Here is a 27,766-nt window from a genome sequence, read left to right as displayed (position 1 = left end):
GTCCTGGGGTTATTGTACAGACAGAGTCCTGGGGTTATCGTGCACACAGGGTCCTGGGGCGGGGGGGGGCGGTTATCATGCATACAGAGTCCTGGGGGTTATCGTGCATACAGGGTCCTGGGGCCGGTTATCGTGCACACAGGGTCCTGGGGGGTTATTGTGCATACAGGGTCCTGGGATTATTGTACATACAGAGTCCTGGGGTTATTGTATATACAGAGTGCTGGGGTTATCGTGCATACAGGGTCCTGGGGGGGGGGCGGTTATCATGCATACAGGGTCCTGGGGGGTTATTGTGCATACAGGGTCCTGCGGCGGGGGGGGGCGGTTATTGTGCATATAGAGTGATAACTATTATTATGTACAGAGTTATTATGTACTGGTGATAACTCAAACTTCATTCCAAAAAAGTCACTTAATATGCCAGAGTACATTGTTCAGTAAAGATAGGGTTAAACTGGTATAATAGCCAAGTATTGTAGTTTGTATCATTCTTAATCCAGTGAGACACAGTAGAAACAATGGTAGCAACAATAATGGATGGGGGAAAGATCAATAGGGGATGCTGGCACAGCTTAAATTTGCTAAGTTCTACACACTCTAGATAGAAGGCATCCTGTGGAGGTGGGTAGTAATTAAAGAAAGGCTTCCCATGACACTGTGATCCTCCTTACAGTCATAGACCCACAGAGTAAAACAACTTAGAAATAGGCCCTAGAGCCCAACTTGTCCATGCCATCCTTCCTGCTGGTTCCTATGCAAATCATTCCTCAATGCTGGTTTGACCACTTTCTCTGGCAGCTCATTCCAGGTATTCGCCACCCTCTATGTAAAGAAATTATCCCAGGTCTCTCTTAAATCTCTCTCCTCTTACCTTGTATCTGTGCCTCATAATGCTAGGGAAAAGACTTGACTGTCTGCCTTATCTATACCCTTCAAGATTTTATAAGCTTCTGGGGTCACTCCTCATTCTTCTATCCTCCAAGATATAAAGATCCAGTGTTGCCAATAATTTCCCTGTAATCCAGACTCTCTAGTCCAGACAGCATCCTCATAAATTTCCTCTGCACCCTCTCCAGCTCAACAGTGTCTTTCCAATAATGGGGCGACCAAAACTGTACACAGTGTGGCCTCACCAATGACATATACTGTCCCAACTCCCGAACTTGATGCCGTGACTGTTGAAGGCCAGCATGCTGTCAGAGTTGATACAGGCAGACTGAGCCTAAGCCTACCTTTGTGATTTATAATTCTATTTCACTTGGTGTTTTGTTGAGTTTCTCCATCTAGTGTAGCATGGATTAGACCATCAGGTTCATTCATAGACCTCTGCTGTGTGAAATGATCTCAGAGAGAACTGGCACATCCTCTGTAATTTGGCGTCCGTGTGCCTGAGGTAGAGTTGCTTGGAGTCGATGGGCCCACCTCAACTCACATGGACTGGTTATTGACCAGTCTGATGAATAAACGAGCACACTCAGGAACTGGGCAACCATCTCCAAACAACAGGCCTGAAATTGGCCCCTCAAATACTAAGCCGAGGCCCTGAATCCATAATTGATTCCTGCATTTACAAAGCATATGTCAGATGTGGGACAAAGGTGCTTCTAAACTGGGGGGAACTAAAGCACAGGTCTTGAAAATGATGAACACACACAAAATGCTGGAGGAACTCAGCAGGTCAGGCAGCATCTTTGGAGAGGAATAAACAGTCAATGTTTTGGGTAGAGACCCTTCATCAAGAGTGGTTATCTAATTAGCTTTCTGAACTGTTTGTGTTACCTTCCAGTGCCCGGTTTCATGTCCCCCTGGACAAAAAGGCCCACAAGGACTTCATGGACTCAAGGTAAGCCCCCTCTTCCACACAGCATCAATGGGCCTGCACTGGATACTATACAGTGTGTACATAGGGTAACAAATCAGGAGCATTACTAAATGCTGGTCATTGAATTGTGGGTGTGAGCAGCCCTGCATACTGCATCATTTATGGCATCAGCAGCAAGTTATAGGTAATGACCTATCTTCCTTCACAGGGGCACAAAGGCAAAACAGGATTGCTGGGTGACGCCGGAATACAGGGACCTCCGGTGAGTATTGAGCACATTGGACAAAGTCATGTGGTGTAGCTGGTAGCATTATACAACATTCTTATAAAATGTCTCTCATTACAAATTTTAATGTATCTTAAATCGTTTAATGTAATCATTGGTGGCGAAGGGGGGCTTTAGTCCCAGTTCATTGGACATTTATGTGTGACATGAGAAGAACTCATTAACACTGTAGAGAATTGTAGGTAATTCACTGAGGAAACTGGATGAGGGGTGGGGATGAGCTGATTGGGTGAGGGAGCGGTAGAAATGAGGGGATTGAACTGACGGTTGAATGGACCAAGTGAAGGGATTGAGCTGATTGGTGAACGGGGACAGTATGAAGGGACTGAGCTGATTGGTGAACGGGGACAGTATGAAGGGATTGAGCTGATTGGTGAATGGGGACAGTATGAAGGGACTGAGCTGATTGGTGAATGGGGACAGTATGAAGGGACTGAGCTGATTGGTGAATGGGGACAGTATGAACGGACTGAGCTGATTGGTGAATGGGGACAGTATGAAGGGACTGAGCTGATTGGTGAATGGGGACAGTATGAAGGGATTGAGCTGATTGGTGAATGGGGACAGTATGACGGGACTGAGCTGATTGGTGAACGGGGACAGTATGATGGGACTGAGCCGATTGGTGAATGGGTCACTGTGAAGGGACTGAGCTGATTGGTGAATGGGGACAATATGTAGGGACTGAGCTGATTGGTGAATGGGGACAATATGTAACGAAAGAGCTGATTGGTGAATGGGGACAGTTTGAAGGAACGGAGCTGATTCGTGAATGGGGACAGTTTGAAGGGACTGAGCTGATTCGTGAATGGGGACAGTATGAAGGGACTGAGCTGATTGGTGAATGGGGACAGTATGAAGGGACTGAGCTGCTTGGTGAATGGGGACAGTATGAAGGGACTGAGCTGATTGGTGAATGGGGACAGTATGAAGGGACTGAGCTGATTGGTGAATGGGCACAGGATGAAGGGACTGAGCTGATTGGTGAATGGGGACGGTACGATGGGACTGAGCTGATTGGTGAATGGGGACGGTATGAAGGGACTGAGCTGATTGGTGAATGGGGACAGTATGAAGGGACTGAGCTGATAGGTGAATGGGGACAGTACGATGGGACTGAGCTGATTGGTGAATGGGGACAGTACGATGGGACTGAGCTGATTGGTGAATGGAGACAGTATGAAGGGACTGAGCTCATTGGTGAATGGGGACAGTATGAAGGGGAAGGGACTGAGCTGATTGGTGAATGGGGACAGTATGAAGGGACTGAGCTGATTGGTGAACGGGGACAGTATGAAGGGGAAGGGACTGAGCTGATTGGTAAATGGGGACAATATGATGGGACTGAGCTGATTGGTGAACGGGGACAGTATGAAGGGACTGAGCTGATTGGTGAATGGGGCCAGTATGATGGGACTGAGCTGATTGGTGAAAGGGGACAGTATGATGGGACTGAGCTGATTGGTGAATGGGGACAGTATGATGGGACTCAGCTGATTGGTGAATGGGGACAGTATGAAGGGACTGAGCTGATTGGTGAATGGGGACAGTATGATGGGACTCAGCTGATTGGTGAACGGGGACAGTATGAAGGGACTGAGCTGATTGGTGAATGGGGACAGTATGAAGGGACTCAGCTGATTGGTGAACGGGGACAGTATGATGGGACTAAGCTGATTGGTGAACGGAGACAGTATGAAGGGACTGAGCTGATTGGTGACCGGGGACAGTATGAAGGGACTGAGCTGATTGGTGAATGGGGACAGTATGATGGGACTGAGCTGATTGGTGAACGGGGACAGTATGATGGGACTGAGCTGATTGGTGAAAGGGGACAGTATGATGGGACTGAGCTGATTGGTGAATGTGGACAGTATGAAGGGACTGAGCTGATTGGTGAATGGGGACAGGATGAAGGGACTCAGCTGATTGGTGAATGGAGACAGTATGATGGGACTGAGCTGATTAGTGAACGGGGACAGTATGTATGGACTGAGCTGATTGGTTAATTGGGACAGGATGAAGGGACTGATCTGATTGGTGAACGGGGACAGTATGATGGGACTGAGCTGATTGGTGAATTGGGACAGTATGAAGGGACAGCTGATTGGTGAATGGGGACAGTATGAAGGGACTAAGCTGAGTGGTGAATGGGGACAGTATGACGGGACTGAGCTGATTGGTGAATGGGGACAGTATGATGGGACTGAGCTGCTTGGTGAATGGGGACAGTGTGATGGGACTGAGCTGATTCGTGAATGGGGACAGGATGAAGGGACTCAGCTGATTGGTGAATGGAGACAGTATGATGGGACTGAGCTGATTGGTGAACGGGGACAGTATGTATGGACTGAGCTGATTGGTTAATTGGGACAGGATGAAGGGACTGATCTCATTGCTGAACGGGGACAGTATGATGGGACTGAGCTGATTGGTGAATTGGGACAGTATGAAGGGACAGCTGATTGGTGAATGGGGACAGTATGAAGGGACTGAGCTGATTGGTGAATGGGGACAGTATGAAAGGACTGAGCTGATTGGTGAATGGGGACAGTGTGAAGGGACTGAGCTGATTGGTGAATGGGGACAGTATGAAGGGACTGAGCTGATTGGTGAATGGGGACAGTATGAAGGGACTGAGCTGATTGGTGAATGGGGACAGTAGGATGGGACTGAGCTGATTGGTGAATGGGAACAGTATGTAGGGACTGAGCTGATTGGTGAATGGGGACAGTATGCTGGTACTGAGCTGATTGGTCAATGGGGACAGTATGATGGGACTGAGCTGATTGGTGAATGGAGACAGTACGATGGGACTGAGCTGAGTGGTGAACGGTGACAGTATGAAGGGACTGAGCTGATTGGTGAATGGGGACAGTATGAAGGGGCTGAGCTGATTGTTGAATGTGGACAATATGATGGGACTGAGCTGATTGGTGAATGGGGACAGTATGTAGGGACTGAGCTGATTGGTGAATGGGAACAGTATGATTGGACTGAGCTGATTGGTGAATGGGAACAGTATGTAGGTACTGAGCTGATTGGTGAATGGGAACAGTATGATGGGACTGAGCTGATTGGTGAATGGGGACAGTATGATGGGACTGAGCTGATTGGTTAATGGGGACAGTTTGATGGAACTGAGCTGATTGGTGAACGGGGACAGTATGAAGAGACTGAGCTGATTGGTGAAAGGTGAGAGTATGAAGGGTGAGCTGATTGGTGAATGGGGACAGGATGATGGGACTGAGCTGATTGGTGAATGGGGACAGCATTATGGGACTGAGCTGACTGGTGAACGGGGACTGTTTGATGGGACTGAGCTGATTGGTGAATGGGGACACTTTGAAGGGACTGAGCTGATTGGTGAATGGGGACAGTATAAAGGGACTGAGCTGATTGGTGTATGGGGACAGTATGATGGGACTGAGCTGATTGGTGAATGGGGACAGTATGATGGGACTGAGCTGATTGGTGATTGGGGACAGTATGACAGGACTGAGCTGATTGGTGAATGGGGACAGTATGAAGGGACTGAGCTGATTGGTGAATGGGGACAGTATGAAGTGACTGAGCTGATTGGTGAATGGGGACAGTATGATGGGACTGAGCTGATTGGTGAACGGGGACAGTATGATGGGACTGAGCTGATTGGTGAAAGGGGACAGTATGATGGGACTGAGCTGATTGGTGAATGTGGACAGTATGAAGGGACTGAGCTGATTGGTGAATGGGGACAGGATGAAGGGACTCTGCTGATTGGTGAATGGAGACAGTATGATGGGACTGAGCTGATTAGTGAACGGGGACAGTATGTATGGACTGAGCTGATTGGTTAATTGGGACAGGATGAAGGGACTGATCTGATTGGTGAACGGGGACAGTATGATGGGACTGAGCTGATTGGTGAATTGGGACAGTATGAAGGGACAGCTGATTGGTGAATGGGGACAGTATGAAGGGACTGAGCTGAGTGGTGAATGGGGACAGTATGACGGGACTGAGCTGATTGGTGAATGGGGACAGTATGATGGGACTGAGCTGCTTGGTGAATGGGGACAGTGTGATGGGACTGAGCTGATTCGTGAATGGGGACAGGATGAAGGGACTCAGCTGATTGGTGAATGGAGACAGTATGATGGGACTGAGCTGATTGGTGAACGGGGACAGTATGTATGGACTGAGCTGATTGGTTAATTGGGACAGGGTGAAGGGACTGATCTCATTGCTGAACGGGGACAGTATGATGGGACTGAGCTGATTGGTGAATTGGGACAGTATGAAGGGACAGCTGATTGGTGAATGGGGACAGTATGAAGGGACTGAGCTGATTGGTGAATGGGGACAGTATGAAAGGACTGAGCTGATTGGTGAATGGGGACAGTGTGAAGGGACTGAGCTGATTGGTGAATGGGGACAGTATGAAGGGACTAAGCTGATTGGTGAATGGGGACAGTATGAAGGGACTGAGCTGATTGCTGAATGGGGACAGTAGGATGGGACTGAGCTGATTGGTGAATGGGAACAGTATGTAGGGACTGAGCTGATTGGTGAATGGGGACAGTATGCTGGTACTGAGCTGATTGGTCAATGGGGACAGTATGATGGGACTGAGCTGATTGGTGAATGGGGACAGTACGATGGGACTGAGCTGAGTGGTGAACGGTGACAGTATGAAGGGACTGAGCTGATTGGTGAATGGGGACAGTATGAAGGGGCTGAGCTGATTGTTGAATGTGGACAATATGATGGGACTGAGCTGATTGGTGAATGGGGACAGTATGTAGGGACTGAGCTGATTGGTGAATGGGAACAGTATGATGGGACTGAGCTGATTGGTGAATGGGAACAGTATGTAGGTACTGAGCTGATTGGTGAATGGGAACAGTATGATGGGACTGAGCTGATTGGTGAATGGGGACAGTATGATGGGACTGAGCTGATTGGTTAATGGGGACAGTTTGATGGAACTGAGCTGATTGGTGAACGGGGACAGTATGAAGGGACTGAGCTGATTGGTGAAAGGTGACAGTATGAAGGGTGAGCTGATTGGTGAATGGGGACAGGATGATGGGACTGAGCTGATTGGTGAATGGGGACAGCATGATGGGACTGAGCTGACTGGTGAACGGGGACTGTTTGATGGGACTGAGCTGATTGGTGAATGGGGACACTTTGAAGGGACTGAGCTGATTGGTGAATGGGGACAGTATGAAGGGACTGAGCTGATTGGTGAATGGGGACAGTATGATGGGACTGAGCTGATTGGTGAATGGGGACAGTATGATGGGACTGAGCTGATTGGTGATTGGGGACAGTATGACAGGACTGAGCTGATTGGTGAATGGGGACAGTATGAAGGGACTGAGCTGATTGGTGAATGGGGACAGTATGAAGGGACTGAGCTGATTGGTGAATGGGGACAGTATGATGGGACTGAGCTGATTGGTGAATGGGGACAGTATGACGGGACTGAGCTGATTGGTGAATGGGGACAGTATGATGGGACTGAGCTGATTGGTGAATGGGGACAGTATGACGGGACTGAGCTGATTGGTGAATGGGGACAGTATGAAGGGACTGAGCTGATTGGTGAATGGGGACAGTATGATGGGACTGAGCTGATTGGTGAATGGGGACAGTATGATGGGACTGAGCTGATTGGTGATTGGGGACAGTATGACGGGACTGAGCTGATTGGTGAATGGGGACAGTATGAAGGGACTGAGCTGATTGGTGAATGGGGACAGTATGAAGGGACTGAGCTGATTGGTGAATGGGGACAGTATGATGGGACTGAGCTGATTGGTGAATGGGGACAGTATGACGGGACTGAGCTGATTGGTGAATGGGGACAGTATGATGGGACTGAGCTGATTGGTGAATGGGGACAGTATGACGGGACTGAGCTGATTGGTGAATGGGGACAGTATGATGGGACTGAGCTGATTGGTGAATGGGGACAGTACGGTGGGACTGAGCTGATTGGTCAATGGGGACAGTTTGACGGAACTGAGCTGATTGGTTAATTGGGACAGGATGAAGGGACTGATCTGATTGGTGAACGGGGACAGTATGATGGGACTGAGCTGATTGGTGAATTGGGACAGTATGAAGGGACAGCTGATTGGTGAATGGGGACAGTATGAAGGGACTGAGCTGAGTGGTGAATGGGGACAGTATGACGGGACTGAGCTGATTGGTGAATGGGGACAGTATGATGGGACTGAGCTGCTTGGTGAATGGGGACAGTGTGATGGGACTGAGCTGATTCGTGAATGGGGACAGGATGAAGGGACTCAGCTGATTGGTGAATGGAGACAGTATGATGGGACTGAGCTGATTGGTGAACGGGGACAGTATGTATGGACTGAGCTGATTGGTTAATTGGGACAGGGTGAAGGGACTGATCTCATTGCTGAACGGGGACAGTATGATGGGACTGAGCTGATTGGTGAATGTGGACAGTATGAAGGGACTGAGCTGATTGGTGAATGGGGACAGGATGAAGGGACTCTGCTGATTGGTGAATGGAGACAGTATGATGGGACTGAGCTGATTAGTGAACGGGGACAGTATGTATGGACTGAGCTGATTGGTTAATTGGGACAGGATGAAGGGACTGATCTGATTGGTGAACGGGGACAGTATGATGGGACTGAGCTGATTGGTGAATTGGGACAGTATGAAGGGACAGCTGATTGGTGAATGGGGACAGTATGAAGGGACTGAGCTGAGTGGTGAATGGGGACAGTATGACGGGACTGAGCTGATTGGTGAATGGGGACAGTATGATGGGACTGAGCTGCTTGGTGAATGGGGACAGTGTGATGGGACTGAGCTGATTCGTGAATGGGGACAGGATGAAGGGACTCAGCTGATTGGTGAATGGAGACAGTATGATGGGACTGAGCTGATTGGTGAACGGGGACAGTATGTATGGACTGAGCTGATTGGTTAATTGGGACAGGGTGAAGGGACTGATCTCATTGCTGAACGGGGACAGTATGATGGGACTGAGCTGATTGGTGAATTGGGACAGTATGAAGGGACAGCTGATTGGTGAATGGGGACAGTATGAAGGGACTGAGCTGATTGGTGAATGGGGACAGTATGAAAGGACTGAGCTGATTGGTGAATGGGGACAGTGTGAAGGGACTGAGCTGATTGGTGAATGGGGACAGTATGAAGGGACTGAGCTGATTGGTGAATGGGGACAGTATGAAGGGACTGAGCTGATTGCTGAATGGGGACAGTAGGATGGGACTGAGCTGATTGGTGAATGGGAACAGTATGTAGGGACTGAGCTGATTGGTGAATGGGGACAGTATGCTGGTACTGAGCTGATTGGTCAATGGGGACAGTATGATGGGACTGAGCTGATTGGTGAATGGGGACAGTACGATGGGACTGAGCTGAGTGGTCAACGGTGACAGTATGAAGGGACTGAGCTGATTGGTGAATGGGGACAGTATGAAGGGGCTGAGCTGATTGTTGAATGTGGACAATATGATGGGACTGAGCTGATTGGTGAATGGGGACAGTATGTAGGGACTGAGCTGATTGGTGAATGGGAACAGTATGATGGGACTGAGCTGATTGGTGAATGGGAACAGTATGTAGGTACTGAGCTGATTGGTGAATGGGAACCGTATGATGGGACTGAGCTGATTGGTGAATGGGGACAGTATGATGGGACTGAGCTGATTGGTTAATGGGGACAGTTTGATGGAACTGAGCTGATTGGTGAACGGGGACAGTATGAAGGGACTGAGCTGATTGGTGAAAGGTGACAGTATGAAGGGTGAGCTGATTGGTGAATGGGGACAGGATGATGGGACTGAGCTGATTGGTGAATGGGGACAGCATGATGGGACTGAGCTGACTGGTGAACGGGGACTGTTTGATGGGACTGAGCTGATTGGTGAATGGGGACACTTTGAAGGGACTGAGCTGATTGGTGAATGGGGACAGTATGAAGGGACTGAGCTGATTGGTGAATGGGGACAGTATGATGGGACTGAGCTGATTGGTGAATGGGGACAGTATGGTGGGACTGAGCTGATTGGTGATTGGGGACAGTATGACGGGACTGAGCTGATTGGTGAATGGGGACAGTATGAAGGGACTGAGCTGATTGGTGAATGGGGACAGTATGAAGTGACTGAGCTGATTGGTGAATGGGGACAGTATGATGGGACTGAGCTGATTGGTGAATGGGGACAGTATGACGGGACTGAGCTGATTGGTGAATGGGGACAGTATGATGGGACTGAGCTGATTGGTGAATGGGGACAGTATGACGGGACTGAGCTGATTGGTGAATGGGGACAGTATGATGGGACTGAGCTGATTGGTGAATGGGGACAGTACGGTGGGACTGAGCTGATTGGTCAATGGGGACAGTTTGACGGAACTGAGCTGATTGGTAAACGGGGACAGTATGAAGGGACTGAGCTGATTGGGAACGGGGACAGTATGAAGGATGAGCTGATTGGTGAACGGGGACTGTTTGATGGGACTGAGCTGACTGGTGAATGGGGACAGTATGAAGGGACTGAGCTGATTGGTGAATGGGGACAGAAGGATGGGACTGAGCTGATTGGTGAATGGGAACAGTATGTAGGGACTGAGCTGATTGGTGAATGGGGACAGTATGATGGGACTGAGCTAATTGGTTAATGGGGACAGTACGATGGGACTGAGCTGATTGGTGAACGGTGACAGTAAGAAGGGACTGAGCTGATTGGTGAATGGGGACAGTATGAAGGGACTGAGCTGATTGGTGAATGGGGACAGTATGAAGGGACTGAACTGATTGTTGAATGTGGACAGTATGATGGGACTGAGCTGATTGGTGAATGGGGACAGTATGTAGGAACTGAGCTGATTGGTGAATGGGAACAGTATGATGGGACTGAGCTGATTGGTGAATGGGGACAGTATGATGGGACTGAGTCTGATTGGTGAATGGGGACAGTTTGATGGAACTGAGCTGATTGGTGAACGGGGACAGTATGAAGGGACTGAGCTGATTGGTGAAAGGTGACAGTATGAAGGGTGAGCTGATTGGTGAATGGGGACAGGATGATGGGGCTGAGCTGATTGGTGAATGGGGACAGCATGATGGGACTGAGCTGACTGGTGAACGGGGACTGTTTGATGGGACTGAGCTGATTGGTGAATGGGGACACTTTGAAGGGACTGAGCTGATTGGTGAATGGGGACAGTATGAAGGGACTGAGCTGATTGGTGAATGGGGACAGTATGATGGGACTGAGCTGATTGGTGACTGGGAACAGTATGTAGGTACTGAGCTGATTGGTGAATGGGGACAGTATGCTGGGACTGAGCTGATTGGTGAATGGGGACAGTATGATGGGACTGAGCTGATTGTTGAATGGGGAAAGTACGATGGGACTGAGCTGATTGGTGAACGGTGACAGTATGAAGGGACTGAGCTGATTGGTGAATGGGGACAGTATGAAGGGACTGAGCTGATTGGTGTATGTGGACAGTATGATGGAACTGAGCTGATTGGTGAATGCGGACAGTATATCGGAACTGAGCTGATTGGTGAATGCGAGCAGTATGAAGTGACTGAGCTGATTGGTGAATGGGGACAGTATGATGGGACTGAGCTGATTGGTGAATGGGGACAGTAGATAGGGACTGAGCTGATTGGTGAACGGGGACAGTATGAAGGGACTGAGCTGATTGGTGAATGGGGACAGTATGAAATGACTGAGCTGATTGGTGAATGGGGACAGTGTGAAGGGACTGAGCTTATTGGTGAATGGGGACAGTATGAAGGGACTGAGCTGATTGGTGAATGGGGACAGTATGAAGGGACTGAGCTTATTGGTGAATGGGGACAGTAGGATGGGACTGAGCTGATTGGTGAATGGGAACAGTATGTAGGGACTGAGCTGATTGGTGAATGGGGACAGTATGCTGGTACTGAGCTGATTGGTCAATGGGGACAGTATGATGGGACTGAGCTGATTGGTGAATGGGGACAGTACGATGGGACTGAGCTGAGTGGTGAACGGTGACAGTATGAAGGGACTGAGCTGATTGGTGAATGGGGACAGTATGAAGGGGCTGAGCTGATTGTTGAATGTGGACAATATGATGGGACTGAGCTGATTGGTGAATGGGGACAGTATGTAGGGACTGAGCTGATTGGTGAATGGGAACAGTATGATGGGACTGAGCTGATTGGTGAATGGGAACAGTATGTAGGTACTGAGCTGATTGGTGAATGGGAACAGTATGATGGGACTGAGCTGATTGGTGAATGGGGACAGTATGATGGGACTGAGCTGATTGGTTAATGGGGACAGTTTGATGGAACTGAGCTGATTGGTGAACGGGGACAGTATGAAGGGACTGAGCTGATTGGTGAAAGGTGACAGTATGAAGGGTGAGCTGATTGGTGAATGGGGACAGGATGATGGGACTGAGCTGATTGGTGAATGGGGACAGCATGATGGGACTGAGCTGACTGGTGAACGGGGACTGTTTGATGGGACTGAGCTGATTGGTGAATGGGGACACTTTGAAGGGACTGAGCTGATTGGTGAATGGGGACAGTATGAAGGGACTGAGCTGATTGGTGAATGGGGACAGTATGATGGGACTGAGCTGATTGGTGAATGGGGACAGTATGATGGGACTGAGCTGATTGGTGATTGGGGACAGTATGACGGGACTGAGCTGATTGGTGAATGGGGACAGTATGAAGGGACTGATCTGATTGGTGAATGGGGACAGTATGAAGTGACTGAGCTGATTGGTGAATGGGGACAGTATGATGGGACTGAGCTGATTGGTGAATGGGGACAGTATGACGGGACTGAGCTGATTGGTGAATGGGGACAGTATGATGGGACTGAGCTGATTGGTGAATGGGGACAGTATGACGGGACTGAGCTGATTGGTGAATGGGGACAGTATGATGGGACTGAGCTGATTGGTGAATGGGGACAGTACGGTGGGACTGAGCTGATTGGTCAATGGGGACAGTTTGACGGAACTGAGCTGATTGGTGAACGGGGACAGTATGAAGGGACTGAGCTGATTGGGAACGGGGACAGTATGAAGGATGAGCTAATTGGTGAATGGGGACAGTATGATGGGGCTGAGCTGATTGGTGAATGGGGACAGTATGATGGGACTGAGCTGATTGGTGAACGGGGACTGTTTGATGGGACTGAGCTGACTGGTGAATGGGGACAGTATGAAGGGACTGAGCTGATTGGTGAATGGGGACAGTAGGATGGGACTGAGCTGATTGGTGAATGGGAACAGTATGTAGGGACTGAGCTGATTGGTGAATGGGGACAGTATGCTGGTACTGAGCTGATTGGTCAATGGGGACAGTATGATGGGACTGAGCTAATTGGTGAATGGGGACAGTACGATGGGACTGAGCTGATTGGTGAACGGTGACAGTATGAAGGGACTGAACTGATTGGTGAATGGGGACAGTATGAAGGGACTGAGCTGATTGTTGAATGTGGACAGTATGATGGGACTGAGCTGATTGGTGAATGGGGACAGTATGTAGGGACTGAGCTGATTGGTGAATGGGAACAGTATGATGGGACTGAGCTGATTGGTGAATGGGGACAGTATGATGGGACTGAGCTGATTGGTGAATGGGGACAGTTTGATGGAACTGAGCTGATTGGTGAACGGGGACAGTATGAAGGGACTGAGCTGATTGGTGAAAGGTGACAGTATGAAGGGTGAGCTGATTGGTGAATGGGGACAGGATGATGGGGCTGAGCTGATTGGTGAATGGGGACAGCATGATGGGACTGAGCTGACTGGTGAACGGGGACTGTTTGATGGGACTGAGCTAATTGGTGAATGGGGACACTTTGAAGGGACTGAGCTGATTGGTGAATGGGGACAGTATGAAGGGACTGAGCTGATTGGTGAATGGGGACAGTATGATGGGACTGAGCTGATTGGTGACTGGGAACAGTATGTAGGTACTGAGCTGATTGGTGAATGGGGACAGTATGCTGGGACTGAGCTGATTGGTGAATGGGGACAGTATGATGGGACTGAGCTGATTGTTGAATGGGGACAGTACGATGGGACTGAGCTGATTGGTGAACGGTGATAGTATGAAGGGACTGAGCTGATTGGTGAATGGGGACAGTATGAAGGGACTGAGCTGATTGGTGAATGTGGACAGTATGATGGAACTGAGCTGATTGGTGAATGCGGACAGTATATCGGGACTGAGCTGATTGGTGAATGGGAGCAGTATGAAGTGACTGAGCTGATTGGTGAATGGGGACAGTATGATGGGACTGAGCTGATTGGTGAATGGGGACAGTATATAGGGACTGAGCTGATTGGTGAATGGGGACAGTATGATGGGACTGAGCTGATTGGTGAATGGGGACAGTATGACGGGACTGAGCTGATTGGTGAATGGGGACAGTATGATGGGACTGAGCTGATTGGTGAATGGGGACAGTACGGTGGGACTGAGCTGATTGGTGAACGGGGACAGTATGAAGGGACTGAGCTGATTGGTGAACGGGGACAGTATGAAGGGTGAGCTGATTGGTGAATGGGGACAGTATGATGGGGCTGAGCTGATTGGTGAATGGGGACAGTATGATAGGACTGAGCTGATTGGTGAACGGGGACTGTTTGATGGGACTGAGCTGACTGGTGAATGGGGACAGTATGAAGGGACTGAGCTGATTGGTGAATGGGGACAGTATGAAGGGACTGAGCTGATTGGTGAATGGGGACAGTAGGATGGGACTGAGCTGATTGGTGAATGGGAACAGTATGTAGGGACTGAGCTGATTGGTGAATGGGGACAGTATGCTGGTACTGAGCTGATTGGTCAATGGGGACAGTATGATGGGACTGAGCTGATTGGTGAATGGGGACAGTACGATGGGACTGAGCTGATTGGTGAACGGTGACAGTATGAAGGGACTGAGCTGATTGGTGAATGGGGACAGTATGAAGGGACTGAGCTGATTGTTGAATGTGGACAGTATGAAGGGACTGAGCTGATTGGTGAATGGGGACAGTATGAAGGGACTGAGCTGATTGTTGAATGTGGACAGTATGATGCGACTGAGCTGATTGGTGAATGGGGACAGTATGTAGGGACTGAGCTGATTGGTGAATGGGAACAGTATGATGGGACTGAGCTGATTGGTGAATGGGGACAGTATGATGGGACTGAGTCTGATTTGTGAATGGGGACAGTTTGATGGAACTGAGCTGATTGGTGAACGGGGACAGTATGAAGGGACTGAGCTGATTGGTGAAAGGTGACAGTATGAAGGGTGAGCTGATTGGTGAATGGGGACAGGATGATGGGGCTGAGCTGATTGGTGAATGGGGACAGCATGATGGGACTGAGCTGACTGGTGAACGGGGACTGTTTGATGGGACTGAGCTGATTGGTGAATGGGGACACTTTGAAGGGACTGAGCTGATTGGTGAATGGGGACAGTATGAAGGGACTGAGCTGATTGGTGAATGGGGACAGTATGATGGGACTGAGCTGATTGGTGACTGGGAACAGTATGTAGGTACTGAGCTGATTGGTGAATGGGGACAGTATGCTGGGACTGAGCTGATTGGTGAATGGGGACAGTATGATGGGACTGAGCTGATTGGTGAACGGTGACAGTATGAAGGGACTGAGCTGATTAGTGAATGGGGACAGTATGAAGGGACTGAGCTGATTGGTGAATGTGGACAGTATGATGGAACTGAGCTGATTGGTGAATGCGGACAGTATATCGGGACTGAGCTGATTGGTGAATGGGAGCAGTATGAAGTGACTGAGCTGATTGGTGAATGGGGACAGTATGATGGGACTGAGCTGATTGGTGAATGGGGACAGTATATAGGGACTGAGCTGATTGGTGAACGGGGACAGTATGAAGGGACTGAGCTGATTGGTGAATGGGGACAGTATGAAAGGACTGAGCTGATTGGTGAATGGGGACAGTCTGAAGGGACTGAGCTGATTGGTGAATGGGGACAGTATGAAGGGACTGAGCTGATTGGTGAATGGGGACAGTATGAAGGGACTGAGCTGATTGGTGAATGGGGACAGTAGGATGGGACTGAGCTGATTGGTGAATGGGAACAGTATGTAGGGACTGAGCTGATTGGTGAATGGGGACAGTATGCTGGTACTGAGCTGATTGGTCAATGGGGACAGTATGATGGGACTGAGCTGATTGGTGAATGGGGACAGTACGATGGGACTGAGCTGAGTGGTGAACGGTGACAGTATGAAGGGACTGAGCTGATTGGTGAATGGGGACAGTATGAAGGGGCTGAGCTGGTTGTTGAATGTGGACAATATGATGGGACTGAGCTGATTGGTGAATGGGGACAGTATGTAGGGACTGAGCTGATTGGTGAATGGGAACAGTATGATGGGATTGAGCTGATTGGTGAATGGGAACAGTATGTAGGTACTGAGCTGATTGGTGAATGGGAACAGTATGATGGGACTGAGCTGATTGGTGAATGGGGACAGTATGATGGGACTGAGCTGATTGGTTAATGGGGACAGTTTGATGGAACTGAGCTGATTGGTGAACGGGGACAGTATGAAGGGACTGAGCTGATTGGTGAAAGGTGACAGTATGAAGGGTGAGCTGATTGTTGAATGGGGACAGGATGATGGGACTGAGCTGATTGGTGAATGGGGACAGCATGATGGGACTGAGCTGACTGGTGAACGGGGACTGTTTGATGGGACTGAGCTGATTGGTGAATGGGGACACTTTGAAGGGACTGAGCTGATTGGTGAATGGGGACAGTATGAAGGGAGTGAGCTGATTGGTGAATGGGGACAGTATGATGGGACTGAGCTGATTGGTGAATGGGGACAGTATGATGGGACTGAGCTGATTGGTGATTGGGGACAGTATGACGGGACTGAACTGATTGGTGAATGGGGACAGTATGAAGGGACTGAGCTGATTGGTGAATGGGGACAGTATGAAGTGACTGAGCTGATTGGTGAATGGGGACAGTATGATGGGACTGAGCTGATTGGTGAATGGGGACAGTATGACGGGACTGAGCTGATTGGTGAATGGGGACAGTATGATGGGACTGAGCTGATTGGTGAATGGGGACAGTATGACGGGACTGAGCTGATTGGTGAATGGGGACAGTATGATGGGACTGAGCTGATTGGTGAATGGGGACAGTACGGTGGGACTGAGCTGATTGGTCAATGGGGACAGTTTGACGGAACTGAGCTGATTGGTGAACGGGGACAGTATGAAGGGACTGAGCTGATTGGGAATGGGGACAGTATGAAGGATGAGCTAATTGGTGAATGGGGACAGTATTATGGGGCTGAGCTGATTGGTGAATGGGGACAGTATGATGGGACTGAGCTGATTGGTGAACGGGGACTGTTTGATGGGACTGAGCTGACTGGTGAATGGGGACAGTATGAAGGGACTGAGCTGATTGGTGAATGGGGACAGTAGGATGGGACTGAGCTGATTGGTGAATGGGAACAGTATGTAGGGACTGAGCTGATTGGTGAATGGGGACAGTATGCTGGTACTGAGCTGATTGGTCAATGGGGACAGTATGATGGGACTGAGCTAATTGGTGAATGGGGACAGTACGATGGGACTGAGCTGATTGGTGAATGGGGACAGTTTGATGGAACTGAGCTGATTGGTGAACGGGGACAGTATGAAGGGACTGAGCTGATTGGTGAAAGGTGACAGTATGAAGGGTGAGCTGATTGGTGAATGGGGACAGGATGATGGGGCTGAGCTGATTGGTGAATGGGGACAGCATGATGGGACTGAGCTGACTGGTGAACGGGGACTGTTTGATGGGACTGAGCTAATTGGTGAATGGGGACACTTTGAAGGGACTGAGCTGATTGGTGAATGGGGACAGTATGAAGGGACTGAGCTGATTGGTGAATGGGGACAGTATGATGGGACTGAGCTGATTGGTGACTGGGAATAGTATGTAGGTATTGAGCTGATTGGTGAATGGGGACAGTATGCTGGGACTGAGCTGATTGGTGAATGGGGACAGTATGATGGGACTGAGCTGATTGTTGAATGGGGACAGTACGATGGGACTGAGCTGATTGGTGAACGGTGACAGTATGAAGGGACTGAGCTGACTGGTGAACGGGGACAGTATGAAGGGACTGAGCTGATTGGTGAAAGGTGACAGTATGAAGGGTGAGCTGATTGGTGAATGGGGACAGGATGATGGGGCTGAGCTGATTGGTGAATGGGGACAGCATGATGGGACTGAGCTGACTGGTGAACGGGGACTGTTTGATGGGACTGAGCTGATTGGTGAATGGGGACACTTTGAAGGGACTGAGCTGATTGGTGAATGGGGACAGTATGAAGGGACTGAGCTGATTAGTGAATGGGGACAGAATGATGGGACTGAGCTGATTGGTGAATGGGAACAGTATGCAGGTACTGAGCTGATTGGTGAATGGGAACAGCATGATGGGACTGAGCTGATTGGTGAATGGGGACAGTATGATGGGACTGAGCTGATTGGTTAATGGGGACAGATTGATGGAACTGAGCTGATTGGTGAACGGGGACAGTATGAAGGGACTGAGCTGGTTGGTGAACGGTGACAGTATGAAGGGTGAGCTGACTGGTGAATGGGGACAGGATGATTCGGCTGAGCTGATTGGTGAATGCGGACAGCATGATGGGACTGAGCTGACTGGTGAACGGGGACTGTTTGATGGGACTGTGCTGATTGGTGAATGGGGACAGTTTGAAGGGACTGAGCTGATTGGTGAATGGGGACAGTATGAAGGGACTGAGCTGATTGGTGAATGGGGACAGTATGATGGGACTGAGCTGATTGGTAAATGGGGACAGTATGTAGGGACTGAGCTGATTGGTGAATGGGGACAGTTTGATGGAACTGAGCTGATTGGTGAACGGGGACAGTATGAAGGGACTGAGCTGATTGGTGAAAGGTGACAGTATGAAGGGTGAGCTGATTGGTGAATGGGGACAGGATGATGGGGCTGAGCTGATTGGTGAATGGGGACAGCATGATGGGACTGAGCTGACTGGTGAACGGGGACTGTTTGATGGGACTGAGCTAATTGGTGAATGGGGACACTTTGAAGGGACTGAGCTGATTGGTGAATGGGGACAGTATGAAGGGAATGAGCTGATTGGTGAATGGGGACAGTATGATGGGACTGAGCTGATTGGTGACTGGGAACAGTATGTAGGTACTGAGCTGATTGGTGAATGGGGACAGTATGCTGGGACTGAGCTGATTGGTGAATGGGGACAGTATGATGGGACTGAGCTGATTGTTGAATGTGGACAGTACGATGGGACTGAGCTGATTGGTGAACGGTGACAGTATGAAGGGACTGAGCTCGCTGGTGAACGGGGACAGTATGAAGGGACTGAGCTGATTGGTGAAAGGTGACAGTATGAAGGGTGAGCTGATTGGTGAATGGGGACAGGATGATGGGGCTGAGCTGATTGGTGAATGGGGACAGCATGATGGGACTGAGCTGACTGGTGAACGGGGACTGTTTGATGGGACTGAGCTGATTGGTGAATGGGGACACTTTGAAGGGACTGAGCTGATTGGTGAATGGGGACAGTATGAAGGGACTGAGCTGATTAGTGAATGGGGACAGAATGATGGGACTGAGCTGATTGGTGAATGGGAACAGTATGCAGGTACTGAGCTGATTGGTGAATGGGAACAGTATGATGGGACTGAGCTGATTGGTGAATGGGGACAGTATGATGGGACTGAGCTGATTGGTTAATGGGGACAGATTGATGGAACTGAGCTGATTGGTGAACGGGGACAGTATGAAGGGACTGATCTGATTGGTGAACGGTGACAGTATGAAGGGTGAGCTGACTGGTGAATGGGGACAGGATGATTCGGCTGAGCTGATTGGTGAATGGGGACAGCATGATGGGACTGAGCTGACTGGTGAACGGGGACTGTTTGATGGGACTGTGCTGATTGGTGAATGGGGACAGTTTGAAGGGACTGAGCTGATTGGTGAATGGGGACAGTATGAAGGGACTGAGCTGATTGGTGAATGGGGACAGTATGATGGGACTGAGCTGATTGGTAAATGGGGACAGTATGTAGGGACTGAGCTGATTGGTGAATGGGGACAGTACAATAGGACTGAGCTAATTGGTGAATGGGGACAGTTTGATGGGACTGAGCTGATTGATGAATGGGGACAGTATGAAGGGACTGAGCTGATTGGTGAACGGTGACAGTATGAAGGGACTGAGCTGATTGGTGAATGGGGACAGTATGAAGGGACTGAGCTGATTAGTGAATGTGGAGAGTATGATGGGACTGAGCTGATTGGTGAATGGGGACAGTATGTAGGGACTGAGCTGATTGGTGAATGGGGACAGTATGATGGGACTGAGCTGATTGGTGAATGGGGACAGTATGATGGGACTGAGCTGATTGGTGAAAGGGGACAGTATGATGGGACTGAGCTGATTGGTCACCGGGGACAGTACGATGGGACTGAGCTGATTGGTGAATGGGGACAGTATGAAGGGACTGATCTGATTGGTGAATGGGGACAGTATGTAGGGACTGAGCTGATTGGTGAATGGGGACAGTACGATGGGACTGAGCTGATTGGTGAATGGGGACAGTATGATGGGACTGAGCTGCTTGGTGAATGGGGACAGTCTGATGGGACTGAGCAGATTGGTGAATGGGGACAGTATGATGGGACTGAGCTGATTGGTGAATTGGGATAGTATGAAGGGACTGAGCTGATTGGTGAATGGGGACAGTATGATGGGACTGAGCTGATTGGTTAATGCAGACCGTATGATAAGACTGAGCTGATTGGTGAATGGGGACAGTATGATGGGGCTGAGCTGATTGGTAAATGGGGACAGCATGATGGGACGGAGCTGACTGGTGAACGGGGACTGTTTGATGGGACTGTGCTGATTGGTGAATGGGGACAGTTTGAAGGGACTGAGCTGATTGGTGAATGGTGACAGTATGAAGGGACTGAGCTGATTGGTGAATGGGGACAGTATGATGGGACTGAGCTGATTGGTGAATGGGGACAGTATGTAGGGACTGAGCTGATTGGTGAATGGGGACAGTATGATGGGACTGAGCTGATTGGTGAATGGGGACAGTATGATGGGACTGAGCTGTTTGGTGATTGTGAAAGTATGATGGGACTGAGCTGATTGGTGAATGGGGACAGTACAATAGGAATGAGCTGATTGGTGAATGGGGACAGTTTGATGGGACTGAGCTGATTGATGAATGGGGACAGTATGAAGGGACTGAGCTGATTGGTGAACGGTGACAGTATGAAGGAACTGAGCTGATTGGTGAATGGGCACAGAATGAAGGGACTGAGCTGATTAGTGAATGTGGAGAGTATGATGGGACTGAGCTGATTGGTGAATGGGGACAGTATGTAGGGACTGAGCTGATTGGTGAATGGGGACAGTATGATGGGACTGAGCTGATTGATGAAAGGGGACAGTATGATGGGACTGAGCTGATTGGTCACCGGGGACAGTACGATGGGACTGAGCTGATTGGTGAATGGGGACAGTATGAAGGGACTGATCTGATTGGTGAATGGGGACAGTATGTAGGGACTGAGCTGATTGGTGAATGGGGACAGTACGATGGGACTGAGCTGATTGGTGAATGGGGACAATATGATGGGACTGAGCTGCTTGGTGAATGGGGACAGTCTGATGGGACTGAGCTGATTGGTGAATGGGGACAGTATGATGGGACTGAGCTGATTGGTGAATGGGGACAGTATGAAGGGACTGAGCTGATTGGTGAATGGGGACAGTATGATGGGACTGAACTGATTGGTGAATGCAGACCGTATGATAAGACTGAGCTGATTGGTGAATGGGGACAGTATGATGGGGCTGAGCTGATTGGTGAATGGGGACAGCATGATGGGACTGAGCTGACTGGTGAACGGGGACTGTTTGATGGGACTGTGCTGATTGGTGAATGGGGACAGTTTGAGGGGACTGAGCTGATTGGTGAATGGGGACAGTATGAAGGGACTGAGCTGATTGGTGAATGGGGACAGTATGATGGGACTGAGCTGATTGGTGAATGGGGACAGTATGTAGGGACTGAGCTGATTGGTGATTGGGGACAGTATGATGGGACTGAGCTGATTGGTGAATGGGGACAGTATGATGGGACTGAGCTGATTGGTGATTGGGAAAGTATGATGGGACTGAGCTGATTGGTGAATGGGGACAGTACAATAGGACTGAGCTGATTGGTGAATGGGGACAGTTTGATGGGACTGAGCTGATTGATGAATGGGGACAGTATGAAGGGACTGAGCTGATTGGTGAACGGTGACAGTATGAAGGGACTGAGCTGATTGGTGAATGGGGACCGTATGAAGGGACTGAGCTGATTAGTGAATGTGGAGAGTATGATGGGACTGAGCTGATTGGTGAATGGGGACAGTATGTAGGGACTGAGCTGATTGGTGAATGGGGACAGTATGATGGGACTGAGCTGATTGGTGAATGGGGACAGTATGATGGGACTGAGCTGATAGGTGAAAGGGGACAGTATGATGGGACTGAGCTGATTGGTCACCGGGGACAGTACGATGGGACTGAGCTGATTGGTGAATGGGGACAGTATGAAGGGACTGATCTGATTGGTGAATGGGGACAGTATGTAGGGACTGAGCTGATTGGTGAATGGGGACAGTACGATGGGACTGAGCTGATTGGTGAATGGGGACAGTATGATGGGACTGAGCTGCTTGGTGAATGGGGACAGTCTGATGAGACTGAGCTGATTGGTGAATGGGGACAGTATGATGGGACTGAGCTGATTGGTGAATGGGGACAGTATGAAGGGACTGAGCTGATTGGTGAATGGGGACAGTATGATGGGACTGAGCTGATTGGTGAATGCAGACCGTATGATGAGACTGAGCTGATTGGTGAATGGGGACAGTATGAAAAGACTAAACTAATTGGTGAATGCGGACCGTATGATGAGACTGAGCTGATTGGTGAATGGGGACAGTATGAAGGGACTAAACTGATTGGTGAATGTGGACAGTATGAAGGGACTGAGCTGATTGGTGAATGGGGACAGTGTGAAGGGACTGTGCTGATTGGTGAATGGGGACAGTATGATGGGACTGAGCTGATTGGTGAATGGGGACAGTTTGATGGGACTAAACTGATTGGTGAATGTGGACAGTATGAAGGGAGTGAGCAGATTGGTGAATGGGGACAGTATGAAGGGACTGAGCTGACTGGTGAATGGTGACAGTATGATGGGGCTGAACTGATTGGTGAATGGGGACAGTTTGATGGGACTGAGCTGATTGGTGAATGGGGACAGTATGATGGGACTGAGCTGATTGGTGAACGGGGACTTTTTGATGGGACTGAGCTGATTGGTGAATGGGGACAGTATGAAGGGAGATAGCTGATTGGTGAATGGGGACAGTATGAAGAGACTGAGCTGATTGGTGAATGGGGACAGTATGATGGGACTGAGCTGATTAGTGAATGGGGACAGTATGTAGGGAATGAGCTGATTGGTGAATGGGGACAGTATGATGGGACTGAGCTGATTGGTGAATGGGGACAGTATGATGGTACTGAGCTGATTGGTGAATGGGGACAGTATGATGGGACTGAGCTGATTGGTGAATGGGGACAGTACGGTGGGACTGAGCTGATTGGTGAATGGGGACAGTTTGATGGAACTGAGCTGATTGGTGAACGGGGACAGTATGAAGGGACTGAGCTGATTGGTGAACGGGGACAGTATGAAGGGTGAGCTGATTGGTGAATGGGGACAGTATGATGGGGCTGAGCTGATTGGTGAATGGGGACAGTATGATGGGACTGAGCTGATTGGTGAACGGGGACTGTTTGATGGGACTGAGCTGACTGGTGAATGGGGACAGTATGAAGGGACTGAGCTGATTGGTGAATGGGGACAGTATGATGGGACTGAGCTGATTGGTGAATGGGGACAGTACGATGGGACTGAGCTGATTGGTGAACGGTGACAGTATGAAGGGACTGAGCTGATTGGTGAATGGGGACACTATGAAGGGACTGAGCTGATTGTTGAATGTGGACAGTATGATGGGACTGAGCTGATTGGTGAATGGGGAAAGTATGTAGGGACTGAGCTGATTGGTGAATGGGAACAGTATGATGGGACTGAGCTGATTGGTGAATGGGGACAGTATGATGGGACTGAGCTGATTGGTGAATGGGGACAGTTTGATGGGACTGAGCTGATTGGTGAACGGGGACAGTATGAAGGGACTGAGCTGATTGGTGAAAGGTGACAGTATGAAGGGTGAGCTGATTGGTGAATGGGGACAGGATGATGGGGCTGAGCTGATTGGTGAATGGGGACAGTTTGATGGGACTGAGCTCATTGATGAATGGGGACAGTATGAAGGGACTGAGCTGATTGGTGAACGGTGACAGTATGAAGGGACTGAGCTGATTGGTGAATGGGGACCGTATGAAGGGACTGAGCTGATTAGTGAATGTGGAGAGTATGATGGGACTGAGCTGATTGGTGAATGGGGACAGTATGTAGGGACTGAGCTGATTGGTGAATGGGGACAGTATGATGGGGCTGAGCTGATTGGTGAATGGGGACAGCATGATGGGACTGAGCTGACTGGTGAACGGGGACTGTTTGATGGGACTGTGCTGATTGGTGAATGGGGACAGTTTGAGGGGACTGAGCTGATTGGTGAATGGGGACAGTATGAAGGGACTGAGCTGATTGGTGAATGGGGACAGTATGATGGGACTGAGCTGATTGGTGAATGGGGACAGTATGTAGGGACTGAGCTGATTGGTGATTGGGGACAGTATGATGGGACTGAGCTGATTGGTGAATGGGGACAGTATGATGGGACTGAGCTGATTGGTGATTGGGAAAGTATGATGGGACTGAGCTGATTGGTGAATGGGGACAGTACAATAGGACTGAGCTGATTGGTGAATGGGGACAGTTTGATGGGACTGAGCTGATTGATGAATGGGGACAGTTTGATGGGACTGAGCTGATTGGTGAACGGGGACAGTATGAAGGGACTGAGCTGATTGGTGAAAGGTGACAGTATGAAGGGTGAGCTGATTGGTGAATGGGGACAGGATGATGGGGCTGAGCTGATTGGTGAATGGGGACAGTTTGATGGGACTGAGCTCATTGATGAATGGGGACAGTATGAAGGGACTGAGCTGATTGGTGAACGGTGACAGTATGAAGGGACTGAGCTGATTGGTGAATGGGGACCGTATGAAGGGACTGAGCTGATTAGTGAATGTGGAGAGTATGATGGGACTGAGCTGATTGGTGAATGGGGACAGTATGTAGGGACTGAGCTGATTGGTGAATGGGGACAGTATGATGGGGCTGAGCTGATTGGTGAATGGGGACAGCATGATGGGACTGAGCTGACTGGTGAACGGGGACTGTTTGAAGGGACTGTGCTGATTGGTGAATGGGGACAGTTTGAGGGGACTGAGCTGATTGGTGAATGGGGACAGTATGAAGGGACTGAGCTGATTGGTGAATGGGGACAGTATGATGGGACTGAGCTGATTGGTGAATGGGGACAGTATGTAGGGACTGAGCTGATTGGTGATTGGGGACAGTATGATGGGACTGAGCTGATTGGTGAATGGGGACAGTATGATGGGACTGAGCTGATTGGTGATTGGGAAAGTATGATGGGACTGAGCTGATTGCTGAATGGGGACAGTACAATAGGACTGAGCTGATTGGTGAATGGGGACAGTTTGATGGGACTGAGCTGATTGATGAATGGGGACAGTATGAAGGGACTGAGCTGATTGGTGAACGGTGACAGTATGAAGGGACTGAGCTGATTGGTGAATGGGGACCGTATGAAGGGACTGAGCTGATTAGTGAATGTGGAGAGTATGATGGGACTGAGCTGATTGGTGAATGGGGACAGTATGTAGGGACTGAGCTGATTGGTGAATGGGGACAGTATGATGGGACTGAGCTGATTGGTGAATGGGGACAGTATGATGGGACTGAGCTGATAGGTGAAAGGGGACAGTATGATGGGACTGAGCTGATTGGTGAATGGGGACAGTATGATGGGACTGAGCTGATTGGTGAATGGGGACAGTATGAAGGGACTGAGCTGATTGGTGAATGGGGACAGTATGATGGGACTGAGCTGATTGGTGAATGCAGACCGTATGATGAGACTGAGCTGATTGGTGAATGGGGACAGTATGAAAAGACTAAACTAATTGGTGAATGCGGACTGTATGATGAGACTGAGCTGATTGGTGAATGGGGACAGTATGAAGGGACTAAACTGATTGGTGAATGTGGACAGTATGAAGGGACTGAGCTGATTGGTGAATGGGGACAGTGTGAAGGGACTGTGCTGATTGGTGAATGGGGACAGTATGATGGGACTGAGCTGATTGGTGAATGGGGACAGTTTGATGGGACTAAACTGATTGGTGAATGTGGACAGTATGAAGGGAGTGAGCAGATTGGTGAATGGGGACAGTATGAAGGGACTGAGCTGACTGGTGAATGGTGACAGTATGATGGGGCTGAACTGATTGGTGAATGGGGACAGTTTGATGGGACTGAGCTGATTGGTGAATGGGGACAGTATGATGGGACTGAGCTGATTGGTGAACGGGGACTTTTTGATGGGACTGAGCTGATTGGTGAATGGGGACAGTATGAAGGGAGATAGCTGATTGGTGAATGGGGACAGTATGAAGAGACTGAGCTGATTGGTGAATGGGGACAGTATGATGGGACTGAGCTGATTAGTGAATGGGGACAGTATGTAGGGAATGAGCTGATTGGTGAATGGGGACAGTATGATGGGACTGAGCTGATTGGTGAATGGGGACAGTATGATGGGACTGAGCTGATTGGTGAATGGGGACAGTATGATGGGACTGAGCTGATTGGTGAATGGGGACAGTACGGTGGGACTGAGCTGATTGGTGAATGGGGACAGTTTGATGGAACTGAGCTGATTGGTGAACGGGGACAGTATGAAGGGACTGAGCTGATTGGTGAACGGGGACAGTATGAAGGGTGAGCTGATTGGTGAATGGGGACAGTATGATGGGGCTGAGCTGATTGGTGAATGGGGACAGTATGATGGGACTGAGCTGATTGGTGAACGGGGACTGTTTGATGGGACTGAGCTGACTGGTGAATGGGGACAGTATGAAGGGACTGAGCTGATTGGTGAATGGGGACAGTATGAACGGACTGAGCTGATTGGTGAATGGGGACAGTGGGATGGGACTGAGCTGACTGGTGAATGGGAACAGTATGTAGGGACTGAGCTGATTGGTGAAGGGGACAGTATGCTGGTACTGAGCTGATTGGTCAATGGGGACAGTATGATGGGACTGAGCTGATTGGTGAATGGGGACAGTACGATGGGACTGAGCTGATTGGTGAACGGTGACAGTATGAAGGGACTGAGCTGATTGGTGAATGGGGACACTATGAAGGGACTGAGCTGATTGTTGAATGTGGACAGTATGATGGGACTG

General features: G+C 49.6%; 1 protein-coding gene across 1 annotated transcript in view; it reads left to right on the top strand.

The window, feature by feature from the left end:
• The window catches only part of col9a2 (procollagen, type IX, alpha 2), a 174,117-nt gene that overhangs the window by 29,314 nt on the left and 117,037 nt on the right, over nucleotides 1-27,766 (top strand). The window contains exons 11-12 of the mRNA XM_063033572.1: nucleotides 1,790-1,846; nucleotides 2,034-2,087. Of these exons, the coding sequence (XP_062889642.1) occupies nucleotides 1,790-1,846; nucleotides 2,034-2,087 (111 nt within the window). The remainder of the gene's footprint in view (nucleotides 1-1,789; nucleotides 1,847-2,033; nucleotides 2,088-27,766) is intronic.

The sequence above is a fragment of the Mobula hypostoma genome, chromosome 26 (assembly GCF_963921235.1).
Source record: "Mobula hypostoma chromosome 26, sMobHyp1.1, whole genome shotgun sequence".
NCBI classification, from domain to species: Eukaryota; Metazoa; Chordata; class Chondrichthyes; order Myliobatiformes; family Myliobatidae; genus Mobula; species Mobula hypostoma.
This window is presented reverse-complemented; position numbering and strand designations above follow the sequence as displayed.